General features: G+C 47.0%; 2 protein-coding genes across 3 annotated transcripts in view; both read right to left on the bottom strand.

Annotated features, from left to right (window-relative positions):
• baz2a (bromodomain adjacent to zinc finger domain, 2A) overlaps positions 1-10063 on the bottom strand; it is a 49388-nt gene extending 39325 nt beyond the window's left edge. The window contains exons 1-2 of one of the 2 annotated variants that reach the window (XM_039746566.1): positions 9759-10063; positions 4734-4865 (exon numbers count right to left, since the gene is read on the bottom strand). In XM_039746566.1, coding sequence (XP_039602500.1) covers positions 4734-4863 — 130 coding nt within the window. In that variant the 5' untranslated portion in view covers positions 4864-4865; positions 9759-10063. The remainder of the gene's footprint in view (positions 1-4733; positions 4866-9758) is intronic. The other variant, XM_039746567.1, reaches the window with a different exon arrangement.
• Positions 10064-22594: 12531 nt separating this feature from the next.
• Positions 22595-23759, bottom strand: part of LOC120524816 (prostaglandin E synthase 3-like) — a 33072-nt gene continuing 31907 nt past the window's right edge. Inside the window, exon 8 of the mRNA XM_039746573.1 lies at positions 22595-23672. Coding sequence (XP_039602507.1) covers positions 23653-23672 — 20 coding nt within the window. The 3' untranslated portion in view covers positions 22595-23652. The remainder of the gene's footprint in view (positions 23673-23759) is intronic.

Below are 23759 nucleotides of genomic sequence, written 5' to 3' on the forward strand. Positions count from 1 at the left end.
CATTGGCAATTGGAAGGTTGCCGGTTCGAATCCCGTAAATGTCAAAAGGGACTCTGCTCTGTTGGGCGTTTGAACGCGGCCCTTAACCTGCAATTGCTGAGCACTTCGAATAGTGAGAAAAGCGCAATATAAAGGCAAAGACTTATTATTATTATTATTAAAGAATTAATATGCATGCATGGATGGATGGATAGATGTGAAAGGTGCTATATAATAGATAGATAGATAGATAGATAGATAGATAGATGTGAAAGGCACTACAGTATATAATAGACAGACAGACAGACATTCCCATTGTGTGAATTGCCCCTGTGTCTGCCAGTCTGCTCTCAGTTTTACATCAGATGAAGCTCTCGTTTCTTGATTGTGCTAATCACTGATCATAACACATATAGTTAAGCATATTATACATGAACTGTTTTATGATTAACATCACTTGTAATGTTCCAGATTATGTATTCCTGCTTTTTGTGGTCTATGCCGCGTGCAGGTATTTATTTTATAACAACATTTGCCAGCATACTAAGCACTGCTTTGGTATTTTGCGCCAAGTGCTCTTAACTTCTCGAGTCCTTATTTGTTACGGTATAGATAGCTACTTTACACAGCTGGCCCCAGATAAGAACCTGTAAAGGGTGCCTGAAACTCTGAAGTGGGCGGTGATACTTTGTTGGACATGGCGTCATTTCAACTGTCCAGCAAAGCTTTACTTTCACTTCCAATCTGAACAAACAGTGAATTAACATTTCCTTATTAAAAGCTGGCATTACCAGATCACACCGCTTTTTATTGAATGAATTGATATTCTCTTATAACTAACCTCTGCTTATACTGACTTAACAGATACAAACATCACCAAGACCAGGCCCGAGAGGGACACACTCCTCAGGTGGTCACACGCTGTCAAGCGGGAGTCAGGATAAAGCGGACTGCTAAGGAGGGCACTCAGGCTCCACACTTAAAGAGCACTTTGACTGAAGGCCATACCAGGTGTGTGGTTGTCACCGAGCCTCAGAGGTGCTCATGGACCCCAGGTAACCGAGTGAAGTGAGGCCACAGGCATTGTGACAAGGCAGTCAGAGGTACATGGATGAGCAGCAGAGAAAGGCTTTAGCAGGTTCAGCTGCTGAATAGTCTTTTCAGGGCTACCTACCACCAGTTTTCTACAGAGTGCCAAATCCATGCTACAGTATTATTTCAAAATGAATGCGCTATACAGGGAGTATCCGTTATTGTAATTGCATTCAATTCACCAGCTACACAAAAATACAAACTCAAAAATGAAGACAAAAAGGGGACCAGGATGCACAAACTTTGAACAATTTACACAAAAGAAAGGTATGAAGCCTAATGTTTCTATTACTGCTTGTGAATAGAAGAGGATTTACTCTGTGGGACATCGGACTCCTGCTGTGATGTGAACTACTTGTTAGTGCAGTTATCTGAACTGTCGGCCATGGAAATCCTAACCTCTTGCAAACAACAATGCTAATCCTACCTGTTGTAAAAGCCTTGCTCCATTTTGTTCCTCATGCTCATCATCACCAAGCAACATGGACACGCTTAGAAAGAGAGCTGGAATTTTTGGTGGAATGTATTTCATGTTGAGAAGCCGATGTGGAAAATGAAAAGTGCTGAACATCACGATATTGGCTTTCCTTAAACATCAATTCTAATACAAACTTAAACAGTACATTGTTCACAAGAGTATCTCGGCCCACAATAAAACGATTTAAAACGCATTGTGACATAACCACTCGCCTACACTGGGCACATGCTCATCAGACGAAACAGAAATAGTGATGGTTATGCTGATGGCCAAGGGATTTATTGCAAAACTGTAGTAACCATTAAATTATTTGCCTTTCATGCATGTATGAAGCGTTTAAATTGTATAAAACACGACATTATGGATAGCAACTCCTCGATGTCCGCTACTGTATGTGTCACCAGATGGTGTAATGAGCGGGATCCAATCAGGGAAGGGCCACAGAATTAGCACAAACTAATCGCAGCACCATTAGGGTCTGCATTTTCACCACTGAGCAGGGATTTTTCAGACATATGCGGCTCTGGAGAGCGTTTTCAAAAGGCTCCATTGTCGAGTGGTTAAAAATGCCAGGGCAGAGAGGACAAGAGGCGAAAACCGAGATTAACGTCCGAGTTTGTAATCGAAAACATAATATGTACTTAGTCGACACTGCATGGTCACCCACAGCTCTTATCAATAAAACTGCTGAAGATGCCATACCGATAGGCCTGGTCATCAACAAGAGGACAATATGGCCTACAGAGAAGAGGTCAGTTTTTAAATGCAGTGGTGCCAGCCAAGACAACACCTCAGCAAAATCAAGGAGCTGGTCCCAGACATCAAGACACATGAGAAAAACGGGGAATAAAAAAAAAAAAAACACACACACTGTCATCTATATTGGGGGGCATGCTGTGGAGAAGGGTCAACAGCTTCTTGTTTAATGGAGTTATTACCAACAAACTGGACCACAACATCCTGGCTACTGTTAAAAACAGAACTCTAAGAACGAAAGCCTCCTCAGTGTCTCCATCTACGCTCATGCTATGCCTGTTTAACATCCCAATGCAAGGCCAGTTCAGCCTAAAGGCCTACCAGGCCGCCAGAAAGGGTGGTGAAGAGAACTCAGAAGATCTCCGGCTTACAGCTCGTCTCTGCTCTCTGCCTTAGTAAAGCCAACAGCAGAACTAAAGATCCCCAGCCGTCCTCTTTCAGACCATGATATCCATAGACGGGTTCTGAGGCGAATCAAAAACCAGCAGCTACAAGAGCAGCAAAGATGAAAAACAAACTTCTGAAATTTAGATTTCACAACCTCCAAAGTGCGCACTTGAATATTTTCTCCTCCACGCTCCCACTGCACACAGACCTTTAACACACGTCAAATCTTTACAGAAGGCTTACAAGTGATGGGGTGTTCTGGGGACACCAGCACTTGACACTTGCGACAGAAGACACTGAATTCAGAAGCTGTAGAGTAAACAGCACAAACATGGCAGGATGCTGCTGGCCGACTTCTACATACATGTTACAAGTCCAGGCTGACACACAGCAGGTTATTGTTTTTAATGAGGACAAGGGGACTCGGCTCGCCAAACCCCGGGCGGGCGCTACACGCTTCTGGGGAGGCGGATGTACAATTTGAACAGATTGTTATTTTTATGGGAATTGTTACAGATGCATAAAAAAAAAACGAACTATTTTACATTACAGCGAGTAATTAACCACAGTAAAAAAAAAATAGTAAAACGTAAATAAAATAATGTTTCATGTTGCGTTCGAGGTATTCATTGCGTTATACGTTTTCGTTCTGCTTGGCTTTGAAATTAACACGCAGATGCTTTTTAAACTTACACTTTTACTGTAAAACTTCAGTAAAAACATGTTTTTTTTCGTCAATATCGCTTTGAATTTTGACTCTGTGTTTGGACTTACATTGTGACAACGCAACGTATAACTGCCCGCGAGCGAATATCGTTTCTAATAAATAAAATGACTTTTTCGAATGTCTGTCCCTGTGATTTGTTAATTGTCCTAGTAAAAGCTATTCTAACAGGAAACTGTAAATGTTTTAATACGAATGGCATATCGAGATCTCCTTTGGTGTCTCATGTCATTAGTGAAGATGGACTACATTACCTTTATTGTCACCTGTTAAAATTTTACATGTCAGAATTGTTCGATCAATTTTGAATACAACTAATCTTGTCCTATTCCATAGCCCATCACTCACGACATAAATTACGCAATAACATTACGATACGCAGTAATTCGGCTGGTGGTAGACCAGACGGTGTTAACGGTTGTAGATGTTCTTCATGATATTGTAAGTTGATGTTTTCATCTTCCGCACCATCACCACCAACGGTTTCAGCAGAGTCTATTGAGAAGTATTTAACCATTTCGCCGTGTAACCAATCGACAATTTTCGCGTTAATTTGTTTGACTTCATCGTTTCTCGGATTGCTGCGGTGGGTTGGCGCCCTGCCCAGGATTGGTTCCTGCCTTGTGCCCTGTGTTGGCTGGGACTGGCTCCAGCAGACCCCCGTGACCCTGTGTTTGGATTCAACGGGTTGGAAAATGGATGGATGGATAGTTTCTCGGATTGCCCGTGTACTCATGTCTTCTGTTGATAATCCTTCGGGATGAAATTCTTCAATAAAATTTGGACATAATACGTCTTCTTTAATTGGGGACTTAAAGTGAGGAAAACTTAAAAATTTATAAGAGCTAAGAGTGCAGGAGCAGTGTGTGTCTGATGAAAACATTCACACCAATGAGAGGTGAGAGGACTCTGGGCAGTGAACCGGAAATGGTGGAGAGGAGGGCGGGGCCAAAGTCTCGTCTTGTCTCAAGATTTTCTTTTATAATAGAGAGATATGCACATAATAACTGTGCAGGTTAGCGCTTGAATGCACATTTTAGGAGGATATCCCAGAATACTGTTTACAGGGTCAGAACACTGTTTCCTTCTCTACGTGGTCCAACTCCCAGTTGGCAGCCTTCAGTGCCCTCTGACCTCTTTAATTCACAGGTACAGTGAATCCCTGCTGTTACTTCTATAAAACGAATGACCACTTCTGTCAGTACAAGTACCGTATGTCAGCACATCAAGTCTGCCGCAGTCACATAACCCCACCGGGGGGGTGCAGTGCTAGTTGTCATCGAGGCCACACGAGCCCCTCATGTCACCAATACTCACTTTTGCTCTGTTGTGTGAAGCCTGCTGCAGACCCGTTGGTGTAGAGCGTCTCTCCCATGGAGTGTTTAATCCCTGAGACAGCCAAAGTTGAGTTGTGTGAAGCAAAACTAAAATGGTTGCTGGCTTCCATCTCTGAGGGGAAAGCAGAAAAAGTCAGACTGTTAGGAAAATTCACCTGAATTTGAAACCACCGCCTTCACTACAGTCACAGCCTCGTCCACTTTAATGGCGGCACAAGCTGCAAATTGAATGTTAAGAGGTCTCCATGGACAATGACACTTCATACATGACTGAAAGAAATGAAGGGGGGGAAACAAGTTTAACACAACCAGGGGGAGATGCAAGCAGAGTGTTAGTGAAGTGAACTGATGCCATTCTGTTTGCACTCTGCCTCCTCAGATACCAGGCCACAATGTCACTGTGAAAATACCAACAACCACTTTCTTAACCTGCATATTCAGACCAGGGTTTTGGGTGGCACCTGGAGCCTATGCCAGCAACTGTCGGGCACAAGGCAGAACACCTGGACACCAACACCTCCATATGAGAGCGAACACACGACCACCGGGCCAACGTAGCAACAGCAGTTCACATAAGCTGCATGACTTCGGACTGCGGGAGTAAAGCTGGAAGCCCACATGGACGGAGGAAAATTACACAAATCTACTCAGGGACAACCAAGTAATGTATATACTGGTGCTGGGCGATATGACGATATATATCGTGGGGACGACAGAAAAGTGTCTATCGTCCTATTTCTCTTCTATCGTTTCTAACCTAATTTTATCAATTACTAAAGAAAATATTGCATTAAATAGCCTAAGACAAATGAATGATAATGTCTTGTCGCTACTCTACCCTTTATATAAGTGATAATCAAGAATAAAAATGAACTTTTTCGCAAAGAAACTCTATCTTGTGGTTTTGTGACAGTTCAGTTAAATGTCACTTCAAAATAAAGTTGCAAAAAAAAGTATGCAATGATATTTTTGTCAAACTTTTCAGAGAATAACTGGAAACGTACTTTATTGTGGGTGGTATATCGTGATATATATCGTTATTGTGATATAAAATAATCCATATCGCGATATATGATTTTTCCATATCGCCCAGCACTAGTATATACTCGCATATAAGTTGGGTCTTGAAACCAGAAAAATCGATCATAAAAATCAGACCCCCGACTTATACGCTCCTTCAAAAACACGACGCTTCATTTTTTTTTTTTTTTATAATCTTCTTGCTCCTCCAATCTCGCTCCAGTTTCTCAGACTCATTGAATTTTGTTGCAGCAGCGCAGTTAGCAATTTCTTTCGCCACTTCACCAACTTTTAATTTAAAGCCACCTTCATGTCTTCTTCTGATCGTAGATAACGGACTCTCTTACGATGAAGGATACCAAAAACACAAAACAGTGCAGACGTCGCTTCAGAATAGCTCGGGTATTACCGTGTGGTCATGTAGGCACAATACATAGAAATAAAAGGCCGTGTGCCCCGTGGCGACTCTCTCAGGTGGGCGGGCGTTAGCATATCGTAATCTCTTGGACCAATAGCGCGAGTTTTCCACATTCGACTTATACGACCGACATTATAAAACCCCAGAAATTATACCGTAAAATCATATCCATGGGAGAACTTAAACGCGAGTAGATCAGTTCATGAACTTCATGGGTGTAAAAACAAAAAGCAACTTTCGGGAGTGGACAGCAACTGCTGTAAAACTTATGTGATAAAGTAAGTACACCCCATGGAAACTGTTGGTAAGCAGTAGAGCATCACACAAACAATGTCTGCAGATAAAGGTGACATATTGGAATAAAATTAGAAGGACAATTTGCCTTGTCAATCATTTCTTTAACAAAAATACTGATAAATGTAATGGACCTCCGGGGAAAATGCCAAGTCCACCTTTGATCTCAGAAGCTGGTATTGTGCCCTTGTAGGCATTTTGCACAACTGCCTGCCAGTCTCCAAGATCAACTCTGGAAACCCTGACCACTCCTACCATCCCTCACCTATTCTGTTTCTCTTCTCGCTACTCAAATGTGCCACTCGGTGCCCTCGGCCCACCTGCCAAGCTGTTTTTGCCTGCCTAAGGTAAAGTCATCCCTGAGGGAGGATCGCAGGAATCATGGGAAAGAGGGGTCCTGTCATCGGATTAGCGCTATTTCAGCTGTGGAATGGCCAAATGGGGGAGGCAGCTTGATGGCTGAGGTCTCCAGGACTCTAAACAAATTCAAATGATATTATGGGATATCATCTACTGTTAAATTTTACTCCGAACTTCTAAAATTTCTATACTGTATTGAGGATTTGTTCTGTTCTGTGTATTGTATGGACCCCCTTCTTTTTAACACCCACTGCACGCCCAACCTACCTAGAAAGGGGTCTCTCTCTGAACTGCCTTTCCAGAGGTTTCTTCCGTTTTTTTGGTAATTTTTCCTTGTCTTCTTAAAGAGTCGAGGCCGGGGGGCTGTTAAAGCCCATTGCGGCACTTCTTGTGTGATTTGGGGCTACACAAAAATAAATTGTATTTTACTGTATCCTCTGTGGTGGGCTGGCACCCTGCCCGGGCTTTATTTCCTGCTTTGCACCCTGTGTTGGCTGGGATTGGCTCCAGCAGACCCCCCATGACCCTGTAGTTAGGATATAGCGGGTTGGTTAATGGATGTATTGTATCCCCACAACATTTCAATGGGACTTAAACCAGGGCTTTGACTACGCCGCTCCATAACCCTGCATGCCCTCTTTTTGAACATTTCCTTGGTGGGTTTGCTGGTGTACTTTGGATCCTTACTGTGTTGTTATTTCAGGTTCAGCTTGTGGACAGATAACCTCACATTTCCCTCAAGCACATGCAGAATCCATTGCTGACTCATTGATTGCACGCCATCGGGGCCCTGAAGCAGCAAAGCAATCCCAAACCAGAACGTTTCCTCCTCCTCCACCACCACCACCACGCTTCACAGTAGTAGGAGGTTCTCCTGCAATGCCGTCCATAGCACTTAACATGTCTACTGTTACTTTGGCCAAACAACTCTACGTCCACATTACTCCACAAAGCCTGGTCTTTGCCTAGATGTTCAATGGCCTACAAGCTTTGCTCGAATGTTCTTTTTGGACACTACGCCTCCTCCAGGCAGATCTCATTGGTGCAGTCGCTTTCCGATCGCAGACGTTTGCACTTTGTCACCAACTTTCGACAAGAGTTAGCCGCAGATCTTCTGGGGTTCTTGAAGGCGGTGGCTTCTTGGGCTGAAGGTGTGAGGCTGGCTAGTGCTGAATTCATTTCAAAATCTATAGGCAGGCAGACTTTTATTATCCCTGAAGGACTGATTTGTCACAATTCCCTTGCTAGACTCCTAGGAGTCCACAATTTCTTTCTGGGGACCTTTGAGAGCTCTTTTGATCTTACCCTGATGACACCACACACACATAAATAGGAAACAGAACAATGGCAGACTATCGATATCTGCGGTTTGAATAGGAAGCCGTAACCATTGGCACCTCATCTGGAACACCCGAGTCTAGTCTGATGGATCTCAAGTGCTCATAAATGGACGGGTAGACTTTACTTTTTCCTTGTGACTAATCTGCATTTTTGTTCTTTTAGATGGTGAGCATCAATTGTATGTGCCATGTGGTCAAGTACAAGGTATGAAAATTTCATTTCCGGAAACTACCCACGTGTGCATATCTTTACAGATCTATACATTCAAAGGCTGTGCATTTAGTTCGTGAAAAGACATTGCTGGAAACATGCCTGGAACACTTTCTGGAATACCCTTGAGTTCCAATGTCACATTAGATCGGATTTTAGAAATGTCTGAACATTTTCATCCTGTTATTTTTTTGTTTCTTTTTTGAGAAGAGTCAGAAATCACAAGGCGCGGACTTGGGCGAGTGACCCAATTTGGTGAGCGGTTTCTTAGCCGGGAAGTCACAAACACTCAGCACATCCATCACAACAATGTCCCAAGCTTTAATTGAGGGGTCCACTCTGTGTCAAACAGAGCCCTGTGACCCCTTTAGCACTTCTAAATAACGTCAATGGTTGACTGTTTGTACCTGTTCAATGGATTTGTGACGGCCTATCACCTTGTCATCAAACACACATGTGATTTATTTTTTTCCCCCCACTCACGTGGGTGACACTGCACAGCTGTTCCAGGAATTAAATTGTCACACCTTGGATGACACCTTTATCTGCTGGCACGGTTTGCCTGTACAAATATGTTGAAAAAGTCAACAGTTTCCATGGGATGGACTAACTTTTTTCCACAGGACAAGGCGTCTTGGAGCGGAGTATGCCAACTTTCCTGTAGCGCCTCCCCTGATGCCAAAGCGAGGGGTCAGAAAAAAAAAAAAATGTAACCAAGCGCATCAGTCAATGAAACTGTCCGCTATGGATAGCGCTCCTTCAAGACTCGCTACAACGCAAACCCAAATGAGGTCCAGCTCAAAAGTAACACATTTAGGAGGCCGACAGAAAGTGAAATAAGAAACGTAAATGAAGCAATCCGAGCAGTTTTACAGGAAAGCTCGAGGCCAGGCAGCAGCAGCAAGCAAGCACGGGTGACCAGGAGGTGACACAACAGCCAACGCCATCGGCCTGTCCTCCGCACCGTGACTAAACAGATCTGGTCCTCAGCACACGAGGCCTCTCATCCCCTGGCCAGCTTGCTGTGCCCAGGCCTCTGCTGCTGTGCCTCTCCGACACTTCTGCCCTGGCGCTGTCCCGTCTTCTCTGTCACTCACAGCCCCCGTCATTTCACGGGATCTCATGCCAGAAGTCGTCCTGTTCCGAGAACGTACCTGCCTTCCCCCGGCCACTCGGGCTCTCGCTTTCCGGGAACGCCGGCCTGTCCAGTCGTCGCTCTCAGCCCCCGCAGTCGTCCACCGACAAACCAGCCGGCCAGCCTGCTGACCACCCCATCTTTTCCTCCGATGCCCGCCACGGCCTGCGTTTCCCTCTTTCGGTCGCCGTCTCTCTCTTTCCGTAGTCCTCGGCCCGCACACTTACCTTCAGTTCGGGATCTCCCGAAGCAGCTCCGCTTTTGTCTGATGACTCACATTGTTTTGGCCCAGCCGGCCCCGTTGGGTGCCTCCCACAAGAGCGCAGGGCGATGCTGCAGCCGCTCCCGATTCCCCTGGAAGCCGGCCTATTCGCTCCAAACGGATGACCGACGGGCCGGCCGGTGCTGCAGCAAGAGCCAACCTCCCTCGGCTAACCTTTACGTCTCCACGCTACAAACATGGCCGGAGTGACGGAGCTCCGCTCCTGCCATTGAAATGACGAGCGGAGAGCGAGCCTGGCGACAGGAAGTGACTGGGACGTCCTCCCCGGGTCCTAAACTTCCAGCGGTTAGGGGAGCGCGGGAGGAGAGGTGGGAGGCGCGCGGCTCCTACGCTACGCGCGGCGGTATCAGCCCGCCCACTGAACTGCGCACGCGCACTCACAACAACTCGCGCGGACACACTGGAATCTGTTTTCCGGGTAGGTTCTGTTTTGTTATTTAGCAATATGTAATACAAGAGTGAGGGAGGGCACCGATTAGTAATTAAGAGAAAATAAAATGCGTAGAAGCGTCAGGCAGAGGATGAAATATGAAATGTAGAAATAAGAAAAAGAATATAGGAGAGGGAGAGAAAGAAAAAGAAAAAATAAACGACCGTTAGGGATTTTAGCAGTTCAAGTACATCAACCGAACTGAGCAGTCGACTTAATGACAGGAAGAAACACGAAGGAATAAAACTTGACTTTCATAAATCAATGGCACCATGTCAAATGAGTTTACTTTACTTTACCTTTCTACATACAGGGCATGCAAAAAATACAAAAATAAAGACACGATTACTGAATATTTACATAAAAAGAGAAGTTCGCAAGAGGGGCGTATTTCAACCAGAGTGAAGTTGGCCAATTTAAAAATCGTAACCCTAACCCTAATAAAAATATTTCTACTAAGAACAGACGGATAGATAGATGGATAGATAACAAATAGATAGATAGATGTGAAAGGCACTATATAACATATAGCTAGATAGATACATATGAAAGGCACTATATAATAGATAGATAGATAGATAGATAGATATGAAAGGTGCTATATAATTAATAGATATCTAGATAGATAGAGGGCGGCACGGTGGTGCCTCGCAGTTAGGAGACCTGGGTTCGCTTCCCGGGTCTTCCCTGCGTGGAGTTTGCATGTTCTCCCCGTGTCTGCGTGGGTTTCCTCCGGGCGCTCCGGTTTCCTCCCACAGTCCAAAGACATGCCGGTTAGGTGGATTGGCGATTCCAAATTGGCCCTAGGGTGTGCTTGGTGTTTGTGTGTGTCCTGCAGTGGGTTGGCACCCTGCTCAGGATTGGTTCCTGCCTTGTGCCCTGTGTTGGCTGGGATTGGCTCCAGCAGACCCCCGTGACCCTGTATTCGGATTCAGCGGGTTAGAAAATGGATGGATGGATGGATAGATAGATAGATAGATAGATGTGAAAGGCACTATATAATAGATAGATAGATAGATAGATATGAAAGGCACTATATAATAGATAGATAGATAGATAGATATGAAAGGCACTATATGATAGATAGATAGATAGATAGCTAGATATGAAAGGCACTATATAATAGATAGATAGACAGGAAAGGCACTATATGATAGATAGATAGATAGATAGATAGATAGATAGATATGAAAGGCACTATATAACAGATAGATAGAAATTTATTTTGTGGAAGTTTGGCTTTTTACAGACACTCTTTAAATAATTAAATACATACACCAGAATGACTAAAAAGCATGAAAATTTAAAAAGAAAGAACACTTGTACTTGTCAGCCCCGTCCCAGTGAGGCACTATACTGGCTTATTGCTGTTGGTATGAAGGACCCCCCAGTTGTGTTTCCTCACGCGCTTCTGCTGAACGGCTGGAAGTCGTCCTCTACAACCTCCAGGGGGTCCCGAGTGTGCCCCATAACTGAGCCTGCCATTTTAATTGGCCTGTTGATTTGGTGGTCCTCTCTTGAAGTGACGTCACCAGCCCAGCACACCACACTGGTCATCCCAGAGTTGTCAAAGATGTGATGGATGACACTTCCCACTCTCAAGACAAAAAAAATCTCCTCTGCCCTTCCTTCCCCAGTTCCTCTGTGCTCTGAGACCAGTCCAGCCTGTCATTAATGTGGACCCCCAAGTACTTGTAGGAGTGGACCACCTCCACTCCTTGGATAGTCACTGGACAGGGAGGCTCTCTGGTGCAGTGAAAGTCATTTAGCAGTTCATTGGTTTTTGCGAATATTCAGTTGCAGGCCATTCTGGTGGTCTGCCCTACAGATAGGCCATCATCAGGACCCCACAGGCTCATCCACCTGCACATCTCTGAGTTGACCCCTTAACAGGGCTGGCTGGATGGCATTGAAGGCGCCAAAGAAATCCAACAACAGAATCCTCACAGTGTGGCCAGCCTTGTGGAGCAGACAGATGATTGTGTCCTCCACTCCAGTCCGGTGCTGCTGTCATTCAAGCATTAAGCCCCACCCAATTAACCGAGGCTCACATGTCTATCCCCGCCCAGCCTGATGTCATTCAAGCATTAAGCCTCACCCAACTGACCGAGACTCGGTTGTTTAGCCCCGCCCAGTCTGCTGTCACTCAATTGACCAAAACTCACTTGATAAACCCCACCCAGTGTGCTATCACTCAAGCATTAAGCCCCCCTATCTGACCGAGGATCACGTGTGTACCCCTACCCAGCCTGCTGTCACTCGCCCGAGAAACAAACACACACAGTGTCCCGGGTTCAAATAAAGGTGTGTTTATTACACCAAAATACACAATACCTCCACAAGTGCACACAAGCACAGGTTTCTCCCCAAGTCCGCTCACCACCACTCTGCCCTCCAGTCGAGTGTTGCTCCATGTCCCCCCAAGTCTGACTGACCTGGGTAAGGCAGTGCAGCCCCTTTTATTTAGGACCCAGGAGTGCTTCCAATGCCAGGGCCCTTGCCCAACGTAAGCACGCCCGGGTCATGGGAAAGTCCAGTATAAACAGGGTGCTTGTCTCCCTGCAGCGCCCTCTTGTGGCAGCCAGTGACCCCAGCAGTTCTGCTTTGTCGGACTACATCTCCCAGCATGCCTTGCTGGCTTCCTACTGGGCACTGCTATCCGGGGCTGCTGCTATCCAGTGTGCTGAGGGAGTAAAAAGGCACAAGTGATGTCTTCCCTTTTCAGTGGGCTGTCTGTCTATCCTTTCTGGTCCTTCCTTCCAGATCTGATCCCCTTCTTCTCCCCGGCCAGGAAGCCCATCTGCCTGTTAGGAGCCTCCCATCCGGGTAAGGAACCATACCCTCTTCTGGCCAGGATGCCCGTCCTGCCCATGTGGCATCTACAACATTAACACTGAAACTTCTTTTCTCTCTACTGAATTCTTTCAGTCTAGAAAGCCTTGGAGGTACCTGCCAGTGTGTGTGTACATAGCTGCAAACACCTGCTGCTTCAACGTCTTCATCACAAAAGATACGAACATTACCACCCAGTCCAGATCTCCGTCTCTAGAAGGACACGTCCTGTTATAACTGGATATTTAATAAAAGACATAAGAGATGTGACAGAGAGGAGAACATTCAGTGCATTTGTCACTCGAGCTCAGACGTCCCATCATGTCCTTCAGATCCTTCCTAAAGGAACAGATCTCCATGACTCAGTAGTTTGTTCATTTGGCTAGCCCCGCCCAACCCAAGCATTTAGCCACACCCAGATAATGACCACTCTCGCACTCTTAACTCCACCTAGTTGACTGAGACTCAAGTCTCTAGCCCCGCCCAGATTGTTGCCACTCCAGTGTCCAGCCTCATCCTGCCTGCTGCCACACAGAAATAGAATGTGTCAAATGAGATGCATTTGTCACTCGTCACTTTAGCTAATAGCTCCGCTGTCCCCAACTTCTCCTCCAGATCCTTCCTAAAGGTTGTCGAGGTATCTGCGTCACCTCCATGGCTCAGTAGTTTGTTCACACATCCAGCCCTACCCAAGTGATGGCCACCCAAGCCTGTATTGCCATCAAGTAAGCAGGGAAATTCAGTACTGCCTGTAATGGGGGGGGTGTGGGTTCTTTCATAACAAATTCTTATGTCCTTGTGTAGCATCAGGATGGATGGGAGGGACACTTGAGTGGCAGCAGTCTGGGCGGGGCTAGACACATGAGTCTCAGTCAGTTAGGCAGGGCTTAATACTTGAGTGACAGCAGACTGGGTGTGGCTAAATGCTTGGGTTCAACAAAACTACCAAGAAATTGGCAAAGAATACAAATTGAGCTTTACCTTTAATAAGAGGAGAGGGGAGGGGGTCCTTTTAGACTTTGTAATCCCCTGGGAATTGATTAAGTCATACAGTAATCTTTCACGTAAAGACCCTGCAATTTCAAACGACATGGCTGTTTAGGGTGCTCTTCAAGCTTAGAAGGAAAGGCGTCAAGAGTCAGATGGCGTGAGGGTCTCTACCCAAGATGTCTTTGATTTTGGCAGCTGAATAACTAAATGGACTATTTGTCCTTATTTGAAACATTACTGTGTGAATCAACGTATTCCCAGAAGGTGGGGTACGTATTCAAAAAGGACCCCTTCTTTTTAAAGACAGAACTGAATTTGTACCTGGTGTTCAATTTCCTACTTATTTGATATCATGGACTGACCCCTAAGTAAGGAGCTCAATTTGCGTTCTTTACAAATTTTAATGTACTTTTGTAACACCCAAGCATTTGGCCACACCCAGCTTGCTGTCACTCAATTGACTGAGACTCGTGTCTAGCCCCGCCCAGCCTGCTGTCACTCAATCATTAAGCCCCACCCAATTTACCAAGACTCATATGTCTAGCCCCGCCCAGCCTGCAGTCACCCAATTGACCAAGACTCACATGTAGCCCACCCAGACAGCTGTCACTCAATTGACCGGGGCTCATGAGTCTAGTCCCGCCCAGCCTTCTGTCACTCAAGCATTAAGCCCCACCCAATTTACCGAGACTCACGTGTGTAGCCCCGCCCAGCCTGCTACCACTCAAGTGTGTTGTCCCATTCAGCCTGCTGCTCCACAAGAAATGTGACAAACGAGAGGAGACCATTCAGTCCATTTTGTCACTCATCTGTTTAGTTAAGCTGTCCCCAATACCTCATCCAGGTTCTTCTTGAAGGTTCTCAAGGTTTCTGCTTCACCTCCATGACTCAGTGGTTTGTTCAAGTATGTAGACCCACCCACTCAGCTGCCACTCAAGCATTTAGCCACACCCAGCCTAATACCTCTCAGGTGTTTAGTTCCATCCAGCCAGCATCTACACAGGAACATAAGAAATGTGACAAACGAGAGGAGACCATTCAGTCCATTTGTTCCTTTTTAGTTTAGCTAGTAGCTCAGTTGTCCCCTGATGTTCCTCCAGGTCCCTCTTAAAGGTTGTTGAAGTTTCTGATTCAACTCCATGTCTCACTGGTTTGTTCATTCATTTTGCCCCACCCAATCCACAGCCATTTCAGTATTTAGCCACACCCAGCCTGCTGCCACTCAAGGACCTATCCCCACCCATTCGGCTGAGACTTATTTATCTAGCCCCGCCCAGACTGCTGCCACTCAAATGTCTGGCCCTATCTGGCCGGCTGCTGCACAAACACAATAGAAATGTGACAAACAACGGGAGCCCACTCAGCCCATTTGTGGTTCGTTTGTCATGTTCTTAGCTCAGCTGTCCCTTGTCACCTCCAGCTCCCTCTTAAAGGTTGTCGAGGTTTCCGCTTCAGCTCCACGTCTCAGTAGTTTGTTTGAGAGTCACACGACTCTTTGTGCTTGCTGACTTCAGTCCCAAATGTACACCACTGGTGTCCTCGAGTACGTGAGGTGACCCTTTGTTTGAAGGAATTTGCTGAAGCTGATCCAGCAGAAGTCTTTCAGGATTCTGAAGCCCTGGATGAGGTCCCCATGGGGTCTCCTCTGGTCAAGGTGACACAGACTTAACTCTCTGGGTCTGTCTCGGTAGGACATGTCTCTTAAGTCCCATGATGCACCTGGTTGTTCTTCTGTGCTGCTCTTCAAGTGCCATCTTGTAGTGTGGCAACCAGAACTGCACACAGGCCTCCTTTGGTGGTCTCGCTAGTGTGTCATATTGTCCCTTTAGTTCTATTCAACAGTTTTTAGGATATCAGCGACCATTTTATTTGCCTTCTCATTCCCACTGCACATCCCTGACATGTTGTGTCCACATCTTTCTCAGAGGCTGTTTCTTGTAGTCTCTCATCTGATATAAGCCAGAAATTGTGAACTGGGTGGGCAAACAATAAGTTGTCCTGTCATGGAAGACACGGCTGGGCTGGGATTCTTGAGGGGGCACCTTTAGTAATTGAAAGGTGGAAGGAGACCACCACCTAGGGCCGTGTGCTCTGACCGGAGGAGCAGCAGCTTTAAGGAGGGTCTCCCCTACGCATTCCTGCATGGCTTCATGGGAACTGGAGTTCCAATGGGCAGCCCTGCTGTGTCCTGTGGGAGCCACCAGAGGGAGCTGTGAGGAGGAGGAGGCTGCACTGGAAGAAGTGTGTGTGTGTGTGTGTGGGTTCGGGGGTCTACAGGACGAAGCCCCCTGCAGAGGAGTGGAGGGAGAGAAGAGAGAGAAATAGAAGAGACCTGAACAAGAGAGGGGTCTGCATACCACTGCCCCCAGGACTTGTGTTTGGGGTGCTGCAGCCCCCCCCTACTGGTCACACCCTCCATTTATACTAGGATATAAGAATGGGGCCCACCTCAGAGTAGCACACGAGAAGTCGTTGTGAGGCATCCAGGAGTTCACGTTTGATTGTGAATGACGTCAAGACCCCCCAACGAGGCACAAACTGGAGGTCAGGGTGACATTTTGTTATTTTCAGATAGCACTGCTAAGGCTGCACCACAAAGATACGAATATTAATGCAGAGGACGTGGTCCTGTTGGCTCCATCGCCACGCGCTACGGTGGTCCGAGACCGAGTGGGAAGGGCCAGGGATGAGGATCAGCACCTCCAAATCGGAGCTCATGGTCCTCAATAAGGAAGAAGATGGAGCAGCCTCTCCACGTGGGGGACTTTAAGTGACTCGGGATCTTGTTCACGAATGAGGGAAGATGGGATGGTGAGATCGATCAACCTGGTCGCTCTACCGATTCCACGGCATAGTCAGAAGGCGAAGCTTTCACTTTACCAGTCGAGCGTCGCTGGTGGTCACGAGGTTCGGGTACAAGCGGCTGAAAACGGAGATCGGGTGAGAAGCTCGGCAAAGAGCCACTGACCCTCTCCATGGAGAGGAGCCGACTGAGGTGGGCCGGGCACCGGCTGTGCAACGAGTCCCAGGGGAGGCTCTGCAGCCCAATCTTCTCCTTCATTCTGGTGGTCGCCCCCTGCAGTCCCTTTTGACCGTCGGTGACAGCAGTGCAAAATCGAGATCGGTGAGGCAGGACCGGCCCTCCCCACAGATCCTGAACTCTGAGTAACGAAGTCCATCGCAAGAAGGAACAGAATTGAGGGAAAAAGAAGCAACCGGAGTCCTGGTCGAGGTTCTTGCAGACAGTGACACATCGCCGAGGGACGCCATCACTTCTCATGACGGACCACAGTGAACCTCGTAGAGACCCTCCAGGATTCCCTTCCCTCTCTATGCTTACCGGTAAGGTGCCAGCTGTGGAAACCTTCACGTTTGGGTAGGCACTGTAATCACCCGGGGCTTGACATGGAAGACCAACAGAGACTCCCATCATAACAAAGGGTGAGGGACTTCAGCCTACCACAGGAGCTGCTCGTTCAACTCTACTCGTCACATTTAAGCTCAGCCGTCACAACTAAACGTGACAAGAACGGGTGACAATGAAGAGAACACCTCGCCTCACAGCACCTGGACCCCTCCAGAGTCAGAGAAAGCCATCGGAGCAGCACCTTTCTGAACTTCTCCCACAACACCCGATGTCATGGACTGGACTATGGCCAAACAAAGTGGACAAAAGGACAGGGTCTCCCACAAAAGACCACTCATTCAGTGGTGGTTCATTCAGTGGTCTCTTTGCTCAGGCTGGGGCCTCAGCAGCCCCCAAGATATCTCACAATGTTCTTATATGGAGCTGACGTGTAGATCACCATCTGCTGCGCTGCCTTAAGAAGAAGAAGACAATATTTTTATTTATACGCCTACTGCCTTGCACTTTGTATGCGCGTCTCGGGTTTGTCTCCGGTCAGAATCAACACCGGCCGCACCGTGAGGACCATCCAGCCCCCAACTCAGAGACTATCTGTCAGAAGGCAGACCACCATTTGTGAGATTTGGGGCCTGTCACTGTCACTGTGTACACCTCAGACTAGAGGTCACCTGTAGAAATCCTCAGATGAGTCTGCACTCATGGGGGGGGGCGAGACAACGGAGAGGAGTCGGGGGTCTCTGAGCATCGTCTGCAACTCTTTGAGTTTTCAGAGAGCCTCAGCGTCCGGTGACAAGTCAGGAGTGGATGTGGTGGACTTCAAACCCTGAGGCTTTGGGTTCAAATCCCACTCCTGACCCTTCACTTGCCTGGAAAACCACAAGAAATTGGAACCAATTGTATCATAAATGTTAACTGAGTCGGCTCCAAAAAGGGGGCTACTGGGGGGCTTTGCCTCAGTGACAGCCTGGACTGGCCTCCACAACACAGAGGAACTGAAGAAGAAAGGGCAGAGCAGACCCTTATCTTAGGAAACGGGGGGGGTTAGACCTTTAGAGACCCTATTACTGCCCGATCGACGCATGCACGTGTTATGACTCTGCCAGATCCGCGTTTATTTTCATTTTTGCGACACGAGTCCCCATCCGATTTGTCTCATGCACTAAAAACGACTGACAACGCTGCCCGATTTGTACTGCGCATGTCTTACTGTTTTACGACCCACACACACATACACCGAGTAGCTGCCAAATAACACAAAGAGTACACGTCACGTGTTTCGCCCTAATTGGGGTTCATCAGGTGTGCACACCCATGCTTCCCCTGGCACTGATCGAGCCTCGGATGGCAGTGCCAGAGGCAAAACCTCAGGCGTTGCGCCAGGAAGATTGGCTCGTTTACTTAGCAGGGCAAATATTCTCATTATGATCAAATAATGTGGAACTGAAACTAATATTCCGTACTGTGAATCGACAGGCACAGTTCAGATCGGGCCGCACCCTAAAGTGGATTTTTTTCATTAAGCACATGCCAAGTGTGTCACTACCCGCTACCCGCTGCCACCCCAACCCGCGCATATTGAAAGGCTGTGTCATCACACCCTTTACGGGGCGGCCCTGTTTAACGCATGCGTGAACACTTTACAGCATGTTAGGCTTTCAATACGCATGCACACGAGGGCGCAGATCAGGTAGTGACAGAAGCCAAAAAGCACTCAAAAGATTTTTGGAGCCCCCCGTTTATGAGCTGCTCTCAGTGTCAGTGGACAGCTGACGTCACCGAGATGAGAGCGATCACGTGAGCCTTGCTGGACCGGGTGGCAGTTACCAGCTTCAAATTTTGTTGTATTCCCAAGATTAACTTGTATCCTTAACCTCTATGGTTACTATTTTATTATTATTTCATTTAAAGTGGCAGCCCCCTTTTGTGGACCCTGGTTCAGCTACACCATCTGCCCCATGGCAAACCCAGCACTACAAAGTGTCTTTGGTGCCCCCTCTCTTCCCTTGCTGCCCGGTGGAAAGTGACGTCCTTCACCTCTGCGATGGCCAGCGGGGTGTGCTGGGCAGAGCGGCCCACCACATCAACAAACTAATTAAAAGGGGCAGGCTGTCACGGGACACATTCTGGACCCCCAGAGGTCACAGCAAAGAAGAGAATGAAGACAAAACCGCGTGCCACTGTGAACAATGCTGCACTGGCAGGGACACAGCCACCAAGCAATCAGCTGCCCCAATGAGGGCACTTCACTGCGACAAGAATACTTAGGTGCCAACAGGTCTACTTCTCAAGTGGCGGGACTACCTGGAAAAGCTCACATAAAAATGGGCTTTGAAGGGGAGCAGCACTTGGGGGCCACTTTGGGCGCATCACCCACCTGTTTAAGACTCTACTGGTCCCAACTCATAGCCGCCATCAGCTCTCCAATGAGGACCCTAGTCTGGCTTCAGTCTGTCTCACTTGTGTTGAGCCAGCAGGTGGCACTGGTGTGCAAAATGTGGCACACAGGAAAATAAAAACGTCCACTGGGTCAAAATTTTGGGTCCAAAGTTATCGGTCGGGGTGGCACGGTGGGTATTGCTGCTGCCTTGCAAGAAGGAGACGCGTAGAGTTTGCATGTTCTCCCCGTGTCTGCATGGGTTTCCTTCCACAGTCCAGAGACATGCAGGTTAGGTGCATTGGCAATCCTAAATTGTCCCTGGTGTGTGGGTGTGCGTGCCTTGCGGTGGGCTGGCGCCCTGCCCGGGGTTTGTTCCTGCCTTATGCCCTGTGTTGGCTGGGATTGGCTCCAGCAGACCCCCCATGACCCTGTAGTTAGGATATAGTGGGTTGGATAATGAATGGATGGAAGTTATCGGTGGTGTCCACGTGGGCCCAGACAGCAACTATGCACAATTTGTCCCAGACTGGTCAAAGGGTGTAGGAGTGCCTAGGAGACAACACAGACATTCCCAGAGAGCCCCCCAGTCCTGGGCTCAGCTCATGTGGAGTCTGCACGTTCTCCACCCATTAGGTTCTCATGTTGCCATTTCTAGTCGTGCCAATCTCATTAAACAAGGGCTGGAAGCCGAGGCCACCTTGTGGAGAGTCTGGGGAAGTGCATTTGAGATTAACGAGGCAGACCTTCACACAAAGGGGTTGTGGAAATCAGTCAGAAGCTCTCGAGGTATGGCACTGAAGGGCACACCCTCTTATCTCTTTAAAAACATCTTGACGACACGAGCCCTTGAGCCAATCTGAAGCTTCTAGGATTTTTATATGAGGCACCATTTACCCGCTGGGGACTGGCATACTCTCGTCTCTTTTGGTTATTGCTGGACCATTTTATATTTTTGGTTTTAAATCACTGGATGGGGCAGTGGCACGCTGCTGTTTATCACTTTTTTGTCGTCCAGCATTCCCTAGTCGAGTGACTTTAGTTATACTCACTTGCTAGATATTCATACACGCAGCAGTCCGAGTGACGCCTCACCTCCATGGCCTTATCACGGAGCAATCCTTAGGCTGGGAATTCAATGTAAAAACGGTTAAGCCCGATGCGCTGTTATGAGGGTTAAGCACAAATAATGCTTGGGATGGTCATCTACTGCCATCTAATGGCAGAACGATGGCCTTAGTAACATCAGGCTGCACCCAAAAGAAAAAAATAGAATTATTTCTATACACGCTGTAGTACCTCATTAATATTCATTAGTGGGTGGAGCCTTCAGACGAAACATTTTGTGTAAACAAAGAAACACAAAACCAGTATGGGAATAAACTGAACCAAGTGAAAGTGGTGACAATGCAACTTGCTGATCACATGTTGGCACGGATTGCGACTCGGATGCTACGTCGCTGTGCGACCGGACCACCGCAATATGCCTGGCGAGTCTGTAGTCACCTGAAGGTTCACCGGGGTTGCAAGTAGCTTCATGGAAAAAAGGCAAAATGACCGAGACCAAGTTGAAGGGCAATAAAGGCGTCAGGACCCCCTAAGCTCTGTTCAAAGAGTGACAACTCTCCACGGTCGCGTTGAAGAAATGTGCCTGGTGCTGTGTTGGTCTACAGTAACACAAAGGCTAGCGTCGATCATACGGATCAGGACCGACATTCTGCACTCATAGGTGAGAAATGGGAAAAAAATAAAAATAAAAAAATAAGAGTCTACTGTGACGTCAGGCTGTGCAAAACATGTCACATGAAGGACGTGCACCAGCTCTGCAATCGGACCCTCGGCGTGGTCTTCCTATTGGTATTTGTAAGTGCCGTTACAGATTTTTTTTGTGGTTGAGATGAATTCAACACTGGACTTGTAGCCTTCAGGCTGTCCGGCCTTTTCTACAATTTTGGGTCTCACGTCCTCAGGCAATTCTTTGCTCTTCTTTCTTCACTCCATGCTCAGTGTGCTACACACACACACAAAGATGGAGATTAAACTTTTCTCCATTTCAATTGTCTGACCGAGCCATTACCTGCCAGAGGCGAGTTTCAATACCACTTAAAGGTGCATCACATGATTGAAATCCAACTATCCCTTCCAATTTTAAAATGGTGCCAGTAATTTTTGTCCAGTCCATGTCTGCAAATAAAATAAACACGTGAAGACCAAAGCATGTACACTTGCAACAGTTTCCTGGGAGAAACGGTGCGTTTTCTGAAAGAAATGTTGGGGTGCCAATTGGCCAGGACGGTAGATCTGATTTGTCTTAATTTGAGGGGCTCCGATGACCAATGAGCACCCCACCCGACGGGGCAACACGAGAAATGCGGCAACACAAGAGGGGCTCGTCTGTCTGATGTGTCGTCTTTGTTGCATCACAACATAACAGAAAAAGGGCCAAGATGGCAGCTGAACCCGCCGCACCTATAAAGCCTGCGCGCAGCGGCGGCGCCACAGGCAGCCCGCAAAAAAAAAAAAAAAAAAAAAAAAAAAAAGAGAGCGAACATACAACACTTAGATGTCTTGTAATGTGACATCAACTTTAGCAAACTGCTACGGTTTCTCAATTTTATTTTATTTTTTATATCGACCACATGTCACAAGCATTAACTTGTTTCAGCAGCCCAGTCCTCCCCAATAGCTACTGGACACCACGGACCCCTAGAGAAGAACAAGCCCCCCACCACCCAACATCATCGGTGACAGACAACAAAAAACAAAAAGATGAGCATACAGGGTGCAGTAACTCAAGTCAGACAATTTATTAGAAAGATGTAAGACATTAAAAAAATTCCCACTGCATTCAACAATAACTGACATTGTCCAGCCTGCAAGAAGGTGAAACGCAGACACACACACACACACTGACAAAGGTGGGCATTGCTCGTTTCGTTCTTACACTTGCGATTTATATTGACAGTGCAAATACAATTTGGTCATCTAAAATGTACAATATATTGTTTGCTGTGTGTAGTCTGTTAAGATCTGGAAGCGACAGATGTAGAGCTTGCGGTCGCTTCTCTCACCAGTTTAAAGCCAAGGGTGTAATGGATACCAGCGTGTACAGGCTTCACACAGTGCCCGCCCTCTCCTACAGGCTGCTTCCCCCTCCACCCCAAACCATGCCTTCCTCTGGCAGAAGCAAGGCATCCACGTGCAGAGCTTCTAGAGAAGAAACAAATGGCTCAAAAAACAACGGGCAAGTGTGGCGGGAGCAGGGAAAACGACTCAATCCTGGACCAACGAGATTGCCAACGAAAGGGGACAGGAGCAGGGTATGCCAACCACTGCCAGTCCTTCATACAAAAGAGGCTGCAAACGCACCAACAGACAACATCAACGAACAACAACTTCAGAAGTTTGCTAATTTGTTTATTTTTATTCATTTTTTTAAGCACTTTGCTTGGCATCAAACCCCCCCCCTCCCCACCCCCTAGTCAAAAACAACAAAAAAAAGAAACTAAAATGATGTCAAATTAAAATTACCCGTCTCTAATTGAAACTCGCCATCACAATCAAGTTTCGCTTAACTGAACAGCCACTTAACGATGGCCCGTGAGAAGAGAACGCAGAATCGGGCCTGTACAGCGGTATGCATCAACCCTCAGCGACAGCTGCTCTACTGCTGAAATGGCTTAAAAGAAGCAAAACCACAGTCTTTACAGCTATCAACTCAAATCTACAAGTTTAAATTTATTGGGTTCTTCGACAGTGTTTTTTTTTTTTCTTTCTTTCTTTATTTTGTATGTTTTGGAAGGTGTCCTCCAAGCTGTACACGTGTTCGGGTGTTCTGTTATTTTTTACTCCAAGTCAGGCATTTCTGGAAGAGACAAGGAAAGAAACAACAAGTCAGGGCACAATCGGGCCGAAGCACTAGAGCCACAACTCTTGCCAGGCTCACCTATAC

Source organism: Polypterus senegalus, chromosome 3 (genome assembly GCF_016835505.1).
Source record: "Polypterus senegalus isolate Bchr_013 chromosome 3, ASM1683550v1, whole genome shotgun sequence".
Classification (NCBI taxonomy): domain Eukaryota; kingdom Metazoa; phylum Chordata; class Cladistia; order Polypteriformes; family Polypteridae; genus Polypterus; species Polypterus senegalus.